Source organism: Cnephaeus nilssonii (assembly GCF_951640355.1).
Source record: "Cnephaeus nilssonii genome assembly, chromosome: 7".
Classification (NCBI taxonomy): domain Eukaryota; kingdom Metazoa; phylum Chordata; class Mammalia; order Chiroptera; family Vespertilionidae; genus Cnephaeus; species Cnephaeus nilssonii.
In genome coordinates, this window is record NC_137078.1 from 14,170,048 (window position 1) to 14,187,589 (window position 17,542).

A 17,542-nucleotide genomic window follows, 5' to 3' on the forward strand; every position below is an offset into this window, starting at 1 on the left:
GAAAGGATATTTATCTGCAAGAACAAAAGTGAAAAAGAAGGAAGGCTGTGTCAGAAACTGTGAAAGGTCTAAGATTTTACCATACTTGCAAGTTAAGGTAGCCTGCGACAGATTCATGGGTGTGGCAGAATGACATGCGACTCCTCGGTCAGAGACAGAGAACTTGATTACTCACAGCACAGAGGCAGCATGAATTTCCTGGGGTGATGCGGAGTAGCTGGGGTGGATGCTAGCTCACTCACTGGGCTTGGAGTACAGCTGAAAGCCCTGGAGTTTAGGAACCTTCCTTTGTTTGTTTATTGTATTTGTATGCTTGCTTTCCTTCCAGTCTTTTAAAGAGCTTGTTAGGAAATCCACACAATCTTTTCCCCTGAGGTAGACTTATTAAAGAGGTGGGATAACAGCCCAGTCAGCATGCCTCAGTGGTTGAAAATTGACCATGAATTAGGAGGTCACAGTTCCATTCCCTATCCGGGTACATAACTGGATTGCAGGCTGGATCCCCAGTAGGGGGCGTGCAGAAGGCAGCCAGTCATTGATTGTCATTGATGTTTCTATCTCTCTCTCCCTCCCCCTTCTTCTCTGAAATCAATAATAATATATTTTAAAAAAACAAGCAATTTTTAACTTAATATTAACTGTTGCTTTAAATAACATTATTTTGTGTGTGCTTTTTAAAAGTTAAAACTCTAATAGTTGGGGAGAGGAGCTGTTAAAAGAAACTAAGGTTCCTGTCTTATTTAAGAGCTGAATAGAGACCCTAAATAAATTTAAGCTTTAGAACAATTTATTAAAGGATGTGTGTGTGTGTGTGTGTGTGTGTGTGTGTGTGTGAGAGAGAGAGAGAGAGAGAGAGAGAGAGAGAGAGAGAGAGAGAGAGAGAGATAAAGAATAAAAATACAACTTACAGCTTTTTAAACTGAAGAGGGAGCCTGGCCTGTGTCGCTCAGTGGTTGAGCATTGACCTTTGAACCAGGAGGTTGTGGTTCGATCCCCAGTAGAGGGCATGAAGGGGGCAGCCGATCCATGATTCTCTCTTATCATTGATGTTTCTCTCTCTCCCTCTCCCTTCCTCTCTGAAATCAATAAAAATATATTTTTTAAAAAGAAAATAAACTGAAGAAGTAAAATTTTAAAATATTGATCAATCCAATAGAATGAGAGAAAGAAAATTTATGGAAAGACTAAACTTGTGGGATATATCTAAAGAGGTATATAGAGGAACTTTTATAGTCTTAAATGCTTTTTTCTTTTTTTTTTAAAGAAGACCCCAAATACATGAGTTTTTCTTTTACCTAAATAATCTGGAGAAAGAACAGAATAAAACCAATTAAATAAGACACTGTTAAGTAAATGAACTCTGGCACTTCAACTGCCAACTTTCTTACCTGCATGTCTGGAGACTCAGGTCTGAAGGGATGTGTGAGCCTTTTAAAGGGAAGGAAGGAAAGACCACTGGGAGAGTAAAGGGGCATGGAGTAAAACTTAGTAAACAAAGCTATTTCAAAGAAAAGGAAAGGGGAATAAAAACAACATCTTTGACAACAACATCTTTGACAATCACATTTATCTGACCCAGATGACATGGGAAAAAAATCCAAATTTTCCTGGAAAACTGGGAAAATGTGGACACAGATCCCATAATATAATCAGTTCAACAAGATTTCCACATATTTATTAGCAGGCACTGTGCCGCTGTTGGGCTGCCTGCCTCGATGAAGCAGACCTCAGTGCTGGCCTGGGGGACAGGACAGAGAAATGAACCCAAAGGGGCACTGCGTATAGCTTTGGGGCTTGAGGTGAGCCTGTCAGGGAAGCACATACCTCCATGATTGCCCCAACCCCCAACAGGGAAGAAAACAGTTCTTGGGTTGGAAGTGTCAATAATGGGAGGACAATAAGAAGTAAGATGGGCAACTAGAAAACATTTGTAGATCCCTAGGATTAGCCCAACCTAATAAAATAAGGGTCTTATTCTGAGACCATTATAAGTAGTCCCAATGCAATAAATGTAAGGATAATGTGGGCAAGGGGGAAAAAATCATTTTTCTTTTACTAGGTCTCAGCTATGGCTCTGTAGCAAAAGACAGATTAAGAGAAAAACAGATTTATTAACATGTGCAATACATGTGTAACACAGAGGAATACCCAGAGATGAGTAACTCAAACATCTGGCTAGAACTTGGGCTTAAATATAGCAACTTAGAAAAATAACAATACATTTTTAGAGAGGTGATACCACAAAGGAAAAATAGCTTAAGTCTGTAGGGGTGGCAAAATTTGGAAAGGTAAATGTATAGGAAACTAATGGAAGATAAACTAGTTAGTAAATTTTGTCATGTAGATTCCTCTGGTGCAGTCTTCGGGCTGATAAGAGTTTGAAGTTGTTTCTAATGATTAACTCCTTCCTAGTAGAGAGGGAAGTTGGGATCTTTGCAAATTTATGTCCTGCTCTTAGGCAAATCAGGGGAGGGCTGAGAGCTTTTCTTGTATCAGCTTCTCAATTGTCTTCAACTCAAAATAATCCTTATCTTAAAGAAGCATATTTTTGGATAGCATATTTTGCTACCCTCCAATAAAAAAGATGTTTACCATCAGTCTAAGTGAAAGGAATAAAGTATAACTTAGGCTGACCTTACTTGCTGGGTGTACCACCCATCTCTACTCCAACCCAGCTAACAGCTCTAGCATGCAGAAGTCACTCAGTGCTTTTGTTGCACAAATCAGAGTTGAACTTGGACTCTTATTTCTTAACTAGTGGCCTGGTGCACGAAATTCGTGCAAGGGGGGGGTGTTCCTCAGCCTGGCCTGCACCCTCTCCAATCTTGGACCCTTTGAAGGATGTCCTATTGCCGGTTTACAGGGATCGGACATCCCTCTCACAATCCGGGACTGCTGATTCCAGCCGCTCACCTGCCTGCCTGCCTGCCTGATTGCCCCTAACCACTCTGCCTGCTGGCCTGCTCGCCCCCAACTGCACCCCGCTGCTGACCTGCTCACCCCCAAATGCCCCCCCTGCTAGCCTGATCACCCCCAACTGTCCCCCTGCTGGCCTGCTCACTCCAAACTGCCCCCCCGCTGTCCTGATCACCTCCAACTGACCCCCACTGACAGCATGCTCACCCCCAACTGGCCCCCCTGCTGGTCTGCTTACCCTCAAGGGCCCCTGCCGTCCCATCCTGGCCTGATTACTCCCTGGTGACCCAAGGTCCCAGCCCCTCCTTTTTTTCTTTTTCTTTCTTTTTTTCAGCGCCTCCTTGAGCGGAGGCCAGGGCCGGCCAGGGCAGGTGGGCGGGAAGCTTGGCTTCCTCCATCACCTGGGGCAACCCAAGCCTCCTGCTTGCTCCAGCTCCGTGGCCGGCCACCATCTTGATTGGGTTAATTTGCATACTCACTCCTGATTGACTGGTGGGTGTGGCTTCGTGTAGTGGAGTGATGGTTAATTTGCATGTTTCTCTTTTATTAGTGTAGAAGACAGTTGAAATTTCTTTTATACTCTCCTTGAAAACATTTTCCTCCTTATTCAGAGGTAATCATTGTTCTGAAGTCTAGTATATATAACTTTCCCACATCTTTTTAATATACGTATATTATTGTTACCCTGTTTTTTAAATTCATATAAATACAAAATTTGTGCACTGGGGAGGGGTCCCTCAGCCCAGCCTGCCCCCTCTCACATACTGGGAGCCCTCAGGGGATGTCCTACTCATGACATAGGCCCACTCCCCGTTGGGAGCAGACCTAAGCGACAGTCTGGCCTCCCTTTGCGGGAGGTGACCGGGCTGATCAGGGGAAGGTGCCAGCCCCATCACCCCGCTGCTGCAGCCACTGCCAGTCACCGCAGCTGCCAAGGTATTTTCATCAACACGGACTCCAGTCCCTTCACCATGAAAAAATGACAACTTTCTTTAAGCATTTTCAAGATGTGTCTTTCATAGGATATGACATTTCTTCCTTTATTTTTCTTTTTATCCTCACCTGAGGATAGTTTCCATTGATTTTTTTCCCGTTCCCTCTGATCCCAGGCTCAGCCCCTGCCCAAGCCTAAAGCCTCTGCCCCAGGCTTTAGGCTTGGGAAAGGGCTCCCCCCCCCCCCCGGCCCCTCTGATCGCAGGCTTGGCCCCTGCCCAAGCCTAAAGCCTCTGCCCCAGGCTTTAGGCTTGGGAAGGGGTCCCCCCCACACACACACCTCCGATCGCAGGCTCGGCCCCTTCCCAAGCCTAAAGCCTCCACCCGATGGCCGGCTGGGAGTGACCTGGGTGCCGAGGAGGTTCCCAGGACCCAGGTATGTATGCAAATTAACCACCATCTTTGTTGGGTTAATTTGCATACTCTTTCTGGTTGGCTGTGGACATAGGGGAGGTACGGTCAATTTACATGTTCCTCTATTATTAGGTAAGATACTTCATATATCTTAATATAACTCATGTTTTTTAATTTTAGTCAGTGATATATGTATCTCCATTTCATTCACTTTAAACCTTATGTATTATGTGTATAACTATATATGAAAAAGTAATTATTATATGAGGTAGATTCTAATAATACCTCCATTTTTCATATAAAACTGAAAGCAGAAATTAAGCAGTTTGTCCAAGTCATATAGCTAGTAAGAAAGATTTAAATATAAGATCACAAATTTTGCCTATTTTATTCTGACCAATTTAGTTCATGGCTTTCCCTGTTTTTTGCCTTGGTTAGGATTTATAATGAGACAGAGCAAGGATGAGAGTAGATATCCTTATCTTACTCTTGACTTTAATTGGAATGCTCCTAAAAATATTTAACATTAAGTATGTTTGCTGTAGGTTTTTACTGAATACCTTGTTAGGCTAAGGATGTTGCCTCTTTATTTATAGTTTGCCCCAAAATATTTATAATAAATATTACATTTATCAAGTGCTTCCTGTCTATGAAAAATCACATGATTTTTTCCTTTATATTGTATGTCAATTAGTAGATTATTTTTGTTTTACATCATTCTCATTATTTTAGAAAAACATTACTTGGTCATTTTGTGGTATTATATTGATATGCTATTGAATCGTGTTTGCTGAAGTTACATTTAGGATTTTTCATGTAGGTTGTAAGGTGAAATTGGTCTACAATTTTTTTGTTGAATTATACTATGCTTGTCCAGCTTTGGCTTAAAGTTTCTAGTAGCCTCATAAAATTAGTTGTGTTTTCCTCCATTTCTGTTTTCAGGAAACAGTTTATGTACTAAAGCAGCTACCTTCACTTTAAATATTTGATGAAGAGATACTATGAATATCTGAATCAAACACTTGTTGTAAGATTTGACTAATAATTCAATTTGGTACAGAGTCCCTGGTTTAAATTTTCTTCCTTAAGTGAAAATTATCTATTGAATCCAAGTTATCACGTTTATCGTTATTAAAATAGTTCATGATTTCACTTATGGCTTTGAAAGTCTCTACTATATCTGTAATTTTACCCCCTTTTCAAATATTTAAAAATAAACAATTATAGACGGAATCTCAAAAGAACTAATAAGTAGATGTTTATTTGATAAAACTATAATAATGCTAGGAAAAATAGAAGGCAGTGGGAAAAGAGGAAGACCAAATATGAGATGGATGGACTCCACACAGGAGCCATAGGCTGAGTCTACAGGAGCTCAACAGGACATGATCGACCTCACTCATTCATGGGGTCACCAGAGCCGATCAACAGCATGTAACACATAATAAAATAGACATGCCTGTGTCTAGAGATCAAGAACATAAATGAGAAAACACAATCAATATTAAATGTTATTTAAGGTCTGTGAAAGGATTTCAATCTAAAATGGAACTCGAGAATGTGAAATGGAGTCTCTCATGTGTATGCCCTCAGAACTTAAGAACTGATTTCTGGTAAATGTCTGATTTTCAGGAGACTGACACTTACAGGTATCTTCTACCAATGAAAATCCACAAAGAATCTCTCCCATCCTCGAGTCAGTTGACTGACTGCCTGCACGTTGGCTGGACTTCTCCTTCTTTGTACTTCTTGCCCATAAATACAGCCCTCTCCCGACCTTCAGTGGACCTGCCTAGAGCTTATTACAGCATGTGTTTCATGAATTACAATCCTCTGCTATACCCAAAAAACTCAATTTCTGGTATTTTGATTTTGCCTCAATTTACCTCTTTAATTAGGTTGACAGTTCCCTCCCAATTTTAAAATTCCTGATTCTATGACTATGGAATATCAAGTCCCTACCAGGTCACTTTGCCTGTCCACCTATAGCCTCTTTGTCATCCCACATGGTCACTCTCCTCGTCACATCATGGCCAAGGATGGAGGCAAGTCTCCATGCCCTATTTACTTGATTTGTTCACTAGCTAGTCCAGTTAGAGAAGAAAAAACAGCTGATTTGATTCATTGTGATGTACCATGGCCCCCATAAGGCAGCTCTGTAATTCTCTTTTACTCAATACCTACAGTGTCACAGGGACTATTCAAGATGACAGAGAAATTTGGAGATGGAAACAGATACACATCCTACCCTCAAAATGGTATCATACTGGGAAGGCAGACATTAAACAAGTAACTACACAAACAATTGCAGTGATGAAAAGTACTATGAAAGAGAGGTATGGGGTGACATAACAAGGGACTAGTAGAGTCTGGGATGATAAGGAGTGAATGTTGTAGCTGAAGACAGGGAAGGCAAGAAATGGTATATGGAGTAAGTAGCTCAGTGTGTCCAAGAAACCAAATAAGCCAGCTGTTCTGAACCTGGAGAACCATAGAAGGAAGCAGAACCTTTTAAGAACTGAGGACTTTACCGAAGAGCAATGGGAAGCCAGCCGTAGGGTGGTTTGTAACACTGCCTTTGGTTAAGCACCAGAAAGCCTACATTTCAGTAACCATAGATCTGTAGTTATCTTCTTATTTTCAAAACAAAATTGTACTGTCCCTTTCACTAGTAGAGTAGGTACCCCACATCTGACACACATTAATTAGTATAGTGATTGATTCTGTTAGTTAGATCATTACTTTAAACTCATTATAATCTGTTAGCTTAAACTATGTTTGCAATACAATAGCCTGGGGTTTTCTCCTTGGTTTTTAAAACTGTAATATGTATTTTTAATGTTTTGGGGGCATATATTCTGGCCGACTGTGCTGACCATTGTCCATGGGTTGGGACGCAGATGCTCCCATTTCTTTCATCTTGTCTCATGTCAGAGCTCAACAAATGAGACACCTCAGTTTGATTAGCTTAAGAGTAGATTTCATGCTACTCTTGGCAATCCCAGCCTTTTAACTAATCTTTCTAAATTTCTTTATTAAGTGGCAAAAGGGTGTTGTCAAGGGAAAAGCAATTGTATAATCATCAAATTCCCATCATCTCCGGTGGCTACATTAACCTATAGATTCTTATCACAGCATCTTGCCTTTAGGAGGAAAACATGGATGTTTTTCAGGAGCTCTGTTATTTTGTCAGGAGTAACTGGATGGTAGCTTAATTATGTTCATTGGAATGTATATTCTAAACTGATGCATTTCTTAGACAACTTTATTGCTATTTCAAATTGAATAATCATTTATGTTTGAGTATTTGGTTTTTCAGAGGTTTTGCCAATATAAAAATTTAATGCATTTTCTGATCAGTGATTCAACAAACTGTTTATAATGAAACTAGAGGCCCATTGCATGGGATTCGTGCACTGGTGGGGGCATGGCTGCAGGGATCATCCTGGTTTGCCAAGCGGCTGTGGACCCGCCCTCTGAGTGGCTGCTCCCTGGTTTGGCATCTTCCATAGAGCCTGAGCACGCCTCATTAGGGGACCCGGTCAGTGCTGGGCCCAGGGGCAAGAACACTGAGAGGCAGTGGAGTAGGCCTCAGTCCTGTGGCGGCCATGAATCCGCCTCCCAGCCTCCGGGGTCAGCTCTGTGAGCCCAGCAGCAGCGCTGCATGTCCTGCAGGTGTCCAGAGGAGGCAGCAGGGAGCAAGGAGGAGGAGCCTGGGGTGAGGAGGCAACGATCGGTGCTCCCACTATGGTAGTGCACTGACCACCAAAGGGGAGCTCCTGCATTGAGCGTCTGCCCCCTGGTGGTCAGTGCGCATCATAGTGACTGGTCAACCTGTCATTCTGGTCATTCTGCCGTTCGGTCGCTGGGCTTTTATTATATAGGAACAAGCTTGGTATAAATCAATTTGTAAATTTGCCCTTCTAACAAATTTATAGCTTTATCAGATTTCCTTAGGACTTCATAATTATGTAATGAAACATTCAATAAAACATTTTTATAACTTATAGACCTAGAGTATACATATGACATGTAAACAAATGCAGTAACTTCTAAAAGTATTTAATTTTAAATGTCTATCTATATATATAAGACCCTAAGCGACCGGTCGACCATTTGACCAGTAGCTATGATGCGCACTGACCACCAGGGGGCAGATGCTCACACAGGAGCTGCCACCTGGTGGTCAGTGTGCTCCCACAGTGGGAGCTCCGCTCAGCTGACCAACAGGCACCAGACGCCGGGCTCACGGCTGACGAGTGCAGCTATGGCGGTGCTACCAAGCCGTGGTGGCGGCAGGCTCAGCAGGGCCAGGATGAGCGGGAGTGGCACAGCGCCTGACCCAGGCTCAGGCTCCTCCCTGGCCAACTGCTGCTTCACACACTACTACATCCCTCGGATGGTGTCAGATTGCTGGTTTCCGAAACTGGCAGTCCGACATCCCCTGAGGGACCCCGGATTGCAAGAGGGTGCAAGCCAGGCTGAGGAATCCCACTGGTGCACAAATCTGTGCACTGGGCCTCTAGTCCAATCCTCTCTAATAAAATGGTAATATGCAAATTAACCATCACTCCGCTACATAAGCCACGCCCACCAGCCAAGCCACGCCCACCAGCCAATCAGGGCGAGTATGCAAATTAACCCCAATCCAAGATGGCTACAGCCACAGAGAGCAAGGTTTCCCAGGTAACAGAGGAAGCCAAGCTTTCCATAGCCGTTGCAGGCCTAAGCCTCCACTCAAGCTACAAAGTTTCAATTATAGAAGGTAAACAAATTCAAACAAATGGCAGCAGAATGGATCTTGAGAGAGCAGGCCAGGGTTGCCGGTGGCAACAGGGGAAGCAAAGCTTTCCGCACACCCTGGCCGGGCTCACCCACTCAAGGCTACAAAGTTTCAATTGTAGAAGGTGAATTAACTGCCACAGAGATGGCTGCCGCCCTGGAGGGAGCAGCAGGCTTGGCTCCGCTCCAGGCTACAAAGTTTCAATTGTAGAAGGAAAATAAATTCCAGATACCAGGGCCTCCCCTTGGGTTGCCAAGGGGCGTGGCCGGCCTGCAAACCACCACAGGCCCCTCGCTCAGGCCGCTCCATGCCCCAAGGGAACCCCACCTGATCCGGGACACCCTTCAGGGCAAACCAGCTGGCCCCCACCTGTGCACCAGGCCTCTATCCTATCTAAGAAAAGAGTAATATGCAGATCGATCATCACTGCAACACACAATATAGCTGCCCCCATGTGGTTAAAGATCCTGCCCCCATGTGGACACAAGATGGCCACCACAAGATGGCCAGCAGGAGAGGGCAGTTGGGAGGCACCCGGCCTGCAAGGGAGGGCAGTTGAGAGGGACCAGGCTTGCAAGGGAGGGCAGTTGGGAGGCACCCGGCCTGCAAGGGAGGGCAGTTGGAGGTGATCAACCCTGCAGGAGAGGGCAGTTAGGGGTGACCAGGCGGGCAGAGGAGGGAAGTTGGGGGCAAACAGGCTGGCAGGGGAGCAGTTAAGCATCAACCAGGCTGGCAGCGGAGTGGTTAGGGGGTGATCAGGCTGGCAGGCAGAAGCGGTTAGGGGCAATCAGGAAGGCAGGCAGGCAAGCAGTTGGGAGCCAGCAGTCCTGGATTGTGAGAGGGATGTCCGACTGCCCGTTTAGGCCCGATCCCAGGGATCGGGCCTAAACGGGCAGTCGGACATCCCTCCAGGAGTCCCAGATTGGAGAGGGTACAGCCTGGGCTGAGAGACAATCCCCCGCCGTGCACGAATTTCGTGCACCGGGCTTCTAGTATAATGATGAATTAATGAACCCTAATAAACTGGAAAAAGTAGGGAAAATGAAGGAAATGGCTACATTGTGTTTATTACATCCATAGAGGCATAATTTGTAAAATAACTCCCTAAATGACTACTTATAAGTTCATTTCTTTATTTTAATAATTAGAAATACTAACAAAAATGACATTTCTATTTGAAATACCGATTTTGACAAGCCCTTATTTCCCATTAAAATGGCTTTCTGAAAGTGTCACAAGAAGTTAATGAATCACTTGTTAATTAAATTTGAACTTTTCTTCTCTGATATTCAAATGGAAAAAAACTGAAATATGATAAATTCAAATTGCTTCATACTAAATTGAACATTGATAGTGATATAAATGTTATAAATGGTGATGTTACACATGAATGTGATAAGAATCTATAAGATTCATAATAGAATTTGCTAATTTTGAATATTGGCTTATGTTTTAAATTTATTTTGTTCCTGAAAATTCAAGTGTTGAAATAATGTTTTATGAGCATTTTCTAATTAGCCAAGTGTAACTTTCCATGAAAATTTAAACATTCTCATCCAACTAACAACTCAATCTATCTTTTCTTCTCTTATTTTGTTAGCCTCTTAGCAAATATCCTGCTGTGATAAATGACATTTCATTCTGGTTGCCCTCGGAGAATTACACAGAAAATGATTTCTATGACTTAGTACGAACAATTGGAGGAGATTTGGTGGAAAAAGTTGATCTTATAGACAAGTTTGAACATCCAAAGTAAGTAAAAAAAATTTTATTTTATCCTTATTCTCTCTATGTGACAAAGGCATGTGGAAACATATAAAATTTTGCTGAAATCCAGTGCATAGTAGACAAAATATCTTCTGAATTTATAGTGAACGTATGGCTTCTCAGAAAAGCCTTTCATATCAGTCCTTTCTGAAAATCTTTCTGAAATGCATTTTTAATCTTTCCTGCCCTGTTAAAGAAAGTATATGAAACTGGATGTTTTAAAGATCTTGGAGTTTTTCCGTATTGCTTTTGGAAGTGATTCTGTAGCACATCACATCCCAGGAACAGAGGATAAGGCCCAAAGAAGAGTTGTGGAGAAAAAGTGTTTTGTTAATCTCTAGGTGAATATTTATTAACCATATACCTCAAGCCAAAATCTGTATCAGGTCATAAGATAAAATGTAATAACTTTATCAGGACTTATTTCAGCGTTGACCCGTCCTCCCTGATATGTATGTATTTGGCCCTCACTAACTGAGTTTAACTTTACTCTGGTTTTAGAACTGTTTTTCCTGAATTATCTCTCAGGGTTTGTATTGATCCATTGGACTGTTCTTGAGGAACTCCAATGATGCCTGAGGAGGCCGTCCTAAGTCTGACTTCTCTACCTTTCATTTTCTCTCTAATGTATTAGAACTCTGTGTTTTCAAAGTTTTCCACTTCATTTTGAATGCTTTCCTCCTGTGTCTTCTCTGCTCCTTACTGTGTTTCCTTGCGCACATTGTATTTCCATCTGTACTCTGCTTTCCCCCTTTTCTGAGTTCTGCAAGCTCATATTCTGTTTCTGTTTCCTTGCTATCTTTTCTCTGAGTTATTTTTGCTTTGTGATTTCCCTTCATAGAGAAAGTGCTTCATTTGGTTTTTAAAATTCATTGTAATATATTTGGCTGGAAACTTCATATGATTTGTTGGCAGCATTTTTCTATGACTTCTCTGTCATTCTCCTTATTCTTTTAACTATTGTAATTGCTGTGTCAGTTTTATGCTTATGATTGCCTTTTTGTCACTCGTATTTGAATGTGTTGGATTTTCTGAACCAGCTACTGACACAAGCCTCGGGGGTGAGGTTCAAGAGTTGACTCAGCAGGGAAGGGCTAGTAGTCATTCAGGCTACATGTCTTCACAACCGAAGTCTTTCTTTGTCTCCACCTCCATGAAACCAACTCTTCAAATATGGCTCATCCATCTCTGAGTCTTTTAGTAGGTCTGCCTCCCACCCCAAGTCTACCCTAGTTACTAACAGAAGATCCACCTTTGCTAACTCCAGTTTCAATACTTATTGGTGATATAGACTTTGCACTTCAGATTATAACCCTTAGCACTGTGAAATGTATTTTTGCTGGTGTTCAGGAATATGTGTTCAAAGACATGGCACTCTGTGTGCTTCTGCTCTTTGCTTCCTCCCATTTAGCTTCTACTTGATTTTGGCTCTTTTGGGCAGTCTTTAAATATATTTTGGAGCTGGCAGATGATTTCTGTCTCCTAACTTTACAGACAATAGAATGGATGTACATGGTAGCCTGGGCCCCTGACGTGATAGATACCGTTCAGCCCTGTACTTTTATGTGAGAAAGAAATTTCCAAGAGTTAACATGTTGATACTGAAAGTCTGGATATTACTATTGAAGAGGAGCAAATATATGGGAATGAGACTTATTGCGAAGTATCAACTGATATGCCAAAAGCACATGACTCACCATTGTTTTCCATTCTTGTTTGATACACAGATAACTTCTGGAATCAAGGATTCAGAATTCATTCTTAATTTCTTACTTCTCAGGCTCTTGCTTCCTGATACTTAGATCCACCTCTACCTCTTATATCACCAGTGTGAAAAGTGAGATGAGTAGCCTTTCTTGGTTGGAGATGAGCAGAACCTAAAGGCACTGTGAGATGTTATTGCCGGGATGTAGTGAGGAGGGTAAATGGAACAGGCATGTTAATTGGAGAGGATGCCGGGGGCATGGGGAAGTATCAGGGTCCTGTGGACTCAGGAACAGACCAGGCAGACAGTCCATTAGAGACAAAGTCACAGACTGTGGAGGAGTACTGTATAACTCGGGTCTGCACATAGCCCATGCTAACTGGTTGTGCTAAAGGAGAATTTGTCCACTTCCTTCTGGAGGAGACAATACTTTTGATTGGAAATTTGAAAACAAACAACCAGCCAGAAAATGCTTCTGTCGCTGATCTTAAATAATGTTAAGCAAACATTTAAGTCCTATCATTTTGGAGCTATGCCAAATGATTAGCCTGCCCAGAGAGCCTACCTATCTTTTCCTTTTTTTTGTTTTTTTTGTGTGTTGTGTGTGTGTGTGTGTGTGTGTGTGTGTGTGTGTGTGTGTGTTGTTTGTTGTTGTTGTTGTTAATCCTCACCTGAGAATATTTTTCCATTGATTTTTAGGGAAAGTGGAAGAGAAAGGAAGACAGAAAAATCAAGAAAAAATCTTGATTTTTTTTAACCGAAGCAGTTTGTCAGCTAATGGAAAGTCTATACTAGGTGTATCAGTTTAGCAGTAGTTTATGTGACATGTTTAGTGGTATTTCCAGAGGCTTCCTTAAAAGTTGGGCTGAAGCTGTCCTTGTTCCTTCCTGCTACCTGGATGTGAATATAATGGCTGGTACTTTGGCAACCATTCTGGACCACAGTGTGTCTTGGTAGTGGAAGTTGTGGGGAATACAGCCTGGGTCTCATGCCACTGGAGTGTCAGTTCAGCCTTGGACTTTATATGAGAGAGAGTATCTTGTTTAAGCCACTATTTTTGAAATCTTCATTCCTGACAACCAAAGTAAGGACAAACAAACCTTGCTTTTACAACACTGAGGAAAAGCACATTATTTAGTCATGGTGGCTCCTTATGCAATGATTCTCAGGAAGTATCTAGGGCAGGAGGTGACAATCTTTTGCTGTTAAAGGACAGATAGTAAATATTTTTTACTTCATGGGTCATATGATCTCTGTCACATCTACTCAACTCTGCTCTTTCTAAAGCAGCCATAGAGAAAACGAAATCAAATTGTCATGGCTGTGTTCTAATAAAGCTTTCATTATAAAAACAGGTGGTCAGCAAGATTTGGCTCATGGTTTGCTGACCCCTGATAAAGGGGAGGGAGACACATGTAATTTTTTTAAAGATCACCGCCCCCCTCACAGATTCTGAAATCCTCCCGAAGGAGGTCATTCTTCCCTGAGCACCTGGCACCCTCCTTGGGCAGTGGCAAGTGAAGGTCTCCTGACCTTGTACTCATCAATGCATAGCTTGATCTCAAGATTTATTTCATTTATTATCTAAACACATCAATGACATGTTACCAGGTAGTCCAAGAGCTCTGACCCTTTACCTAACATCCCAGCTGAGAATGGCTAGTGCTGAGGGAAAGGCACTCTGAGCTAAATAGGTGTTATTGTTTGGCCAAGAACAGATCCCAGGATGTTTCAGAGAGACATCAGCCGCTGAATCTGAACCTCATTTTATAATGTTAAACAAATGGGCCATTGTTTTCTTGATTACAAATAACAGTTTGTGCCCAAAAGGAGGATAGCTGTTCAAGTTAGAAGAAGCTGACATTTTGTTCCAGTTTGTCATTCAGAACCTTCTCCCAGAGTACATTTGCCACTTAATCTATAGGCTACTTAGTGTGCACAAGAGTTTTTGTAGTTCCAAATATCATGTCACAAAAAGTAGAGCAGGGATTACTTAGCTCTGGAGAGGAGAGCTGGGGTCACTGTGTGTGCGTTCATACCTTTGGAATATTGTACTATATGCACGTGCTACATACTGAGAAAGTGCAACTGCTCAAAGTATTTCTTATGCTGGGGTAGGAGAAGGAGCAAAGAAGAGCAAAAGGAAACTTAACCATTGTCTTCAACTGCTGATACCTCATCTGGGGAAGTGACCCAATACTGCTCTTTTGAATGGTAGAAATGGACCGTAAAGTAATATGGATTTGAATAGGACAGATTTGGTTTGAGTTTAAGGCAGAGTTTTCTGGAAGTTAGAATTACAGAATTCTAAAAGAAGTATCTGATTTATCCCCAAGAAAAGAGTGGTAGCGAAAAATGCCCCAGGTGTCTGCAGCAGGGGCTGGCTGGAGACGTCCCAAAGCATAGACTTACACTTTGTCCTGGGGCTGCTGCTTACTTTGCCACATGCTGTTCATACAGTGTGGACACGTCTCCTGAACCCCTGCACTGTTAGTCAGGGTCTGGTTAGGGCCGAGATGCTAGAGGTGAGTGTGCTGAACTATGGACTCCCTACTTGATCTTCCTCACAGTTATATTTTATACAATTTGCCAAAAGTACAGGTAGATCTCGTTTTGTACAGGTAGACCTTGTGCTTCACCTTCTTGTGCTTTGCAGATACTGCATTTTTAACAACGCAGAAGTAAGACCCTCCACCAGCAAAATGATGATGACTATCTGAAGGCTCAGATGATGGTTATAGTCTTTTAGCAATGAAGTAGCTTTAATTAGGGTATATTCATTGGGTTTTTAGAAATAATGCTATTGCACACTTAATAGACTACAGCATAGTATAAATATAACTTGTATAGGCATTGGGAAACCAAAAATTTGTGTGACTCCTTTTTTGCAATACCCACTTTATTGCAGTGGTCTGGAACCCGCAATGTCTCCGCGATATGCCTGTGGGTATACTGGAACATATGTCTTCATTTTCAACAGAACTTTGAAGCGGGACTTCCCCACGAGAAGCACCTTCTCAGTGTAGCTGGCCCCTCTTTTGAGTGGGTGTGACGTTGCCTGGTCCTAACTTCATGGTGTGGTGTGGGTGAGGCAGTTCAGGTGACTCATCCTCCCTTCCTCCCTTCCTCCAGACTTTCCCTTCCTTCTTTCTCTTTTTGGTATATTTATGTGTTTTTGCTTTGTCAAGCACCCAGTAAAAATGCAAACACATAAAACTTTGAAAATAAAAAGGGTGGTGATTCAGGCATCATCTCAACAATCTAAGACAACTCTTAACATTTTTACATTTTCCCAGTGTTGACTTTATTCATATACTTATGCATCATATGTCGTTTGACCCTTGAATATTGAAGATAGCATGTGCTTTGTATTATTAACCTGTTGGTTCCAGTGCATGGTTTTTCAACCTCTGTACTACTGATATTTTGGGCCAGATAATTCATTGTTGTGTGTTCTGTGCATTGTAAGCTATTTAGCAGCACTTCTGGCCTCTACTCACTAGATTTCAGTATCACACACCCAATCCCACCCTCTGTGACAATCAAAAATGTCTCCAGACATTGTCAAATGTCCCTTGACAGGCAGAATTGCCCTGTTGAGAAAAAATTTAGCAGAGAATGTTTAATATTCTTTTTGAAAAGATTTCTTAAAATCATGCACTATTTTTATGTTATGATCAGCTGGGAGAAACGATAGAAGGCCCTCACAAGGGGAGGTGCCTCAGTGGGGGTTCTGTGGTCCCAACGAACACACTTGATCAAACAGGAAAAGCTTGACAACCACAGAAGCTTCAGACAGAGTAGTAGCTAAAGCAGGCTCTGACCTTTCTCTGTCTCCATCGCTCTTTCTGTTTTGTTTTGTTTTGAATCCTCACGTGAGGATAGATATGTTTTTATTAATTTTTAGAGAGAAGAAGGCAGAGAGAGAGAGAGAGAGAGAGAAACATCTATCAGTTGTTGCCTCCCTAACATGTTCCGACCAGGGATCGAACCTGCAACTTTTTGGCGTATGGAAGGATCTTCCAACCAACTGAGCCACCAGCCAGGGCTCCACCACGCTTTCTGTGGTATGTCTACCAATTTCTACTTCTCTATTGCATTGTATTTTCTCACACTCACTCTCTCTCCCCACCTTCCCACCATACAGCTTCTGCTCTTTCATATCATGCAGAGTTCAGAATGCCCTGCCCAGCTCCTGATTCTAAATGTCCTTCAGGTTCCAGATCTCAGCACCACTGCAAGTCTCTTGCCCAATTCTAACTCTCAACAAAGCAGGCCCAACTCAACTTTTCTCACTGGGGCAAACATCCCTGACCAGCTTGGTGGACAGACTCCACTCAGGTCAGATGCCTGCCCTTGGTCCAACTAGCCTCCTGGGTCAAGTGGACAGGCCTCTGACCTTAATTTACAAGTCAGTAGACTTACTGTTTATACAGCGATTTCTTTGTGTGTTTTTTTCTTTAACCTGAAATCAGTAGCCTTTCACTCAGGCACTACCATTTTTATATTTCCTTGAATTTTATGCCAAGAGACATAACCATAAATGTATTTAGCAACTGATTCTTGAGTTCCTGTGTTTTGGGAAATATTGGGCTAATTGGAACCGTAAGGATTTTTAAAATTTTATCTTTATTGTTGAAAGTATTACATGTGTACCTCCTTTCCCCCCCGCATTGACCCCTCTTCCCTGCCCCAGGCCTTCACCACACTATTGTCTGTGCCCATGAGTTATACATATATGGTTAATCTTTGCCTACCCACCCCTACCTTCCCTCTGATATTCATCAGTCTGTTCCATGCTTCTATGTCTCTGGATCTAATTTGTTCATCATTTTTTGGGGGGAACCACAAGGAATTTTGAGGCAAGATCCCAATTTTTATGGAGCCAAATAATATAGGAAAACTGAACTAGGAATAAAAAGCATAAGGTGACAATGAGGTTAGTTAAACCTAATAAATGGTCTGTACCATTTCTTGTACGTAACTGATGGTCAGTAAATGTCCATTGACTTAAAATAAGAGGC

The 17,542-nt window shown here is 42.2% G+C and overlaps 1 protein-coding gene across 9 annotated transcripts in view; it reads left to right on the top strand.

The window, feature by feature from the left end:
* Positions 1-17,542, top strand: part of FARS2 (phenylalanyl-tRNA synthetase 2, mitochondrial) — a 572,601-nt gene that overhangs the window by 397,285 nt on the left and 157,774 nt on the right. For all 9 annotated transcript variants that reach the window (XM_079777471.1, XM_079777466.1, XM_079777467.1 and 6 more), the window contains one exon: positions 10,647-10,798. In XM_079777471.1, the coding sequence (XP_079633597.1) occupies positions 10,647-10,798 (152 nt within the window). The remainder of the gene's footprint in view (positions 1-10,646; positions 10,799-17,542) is intronic.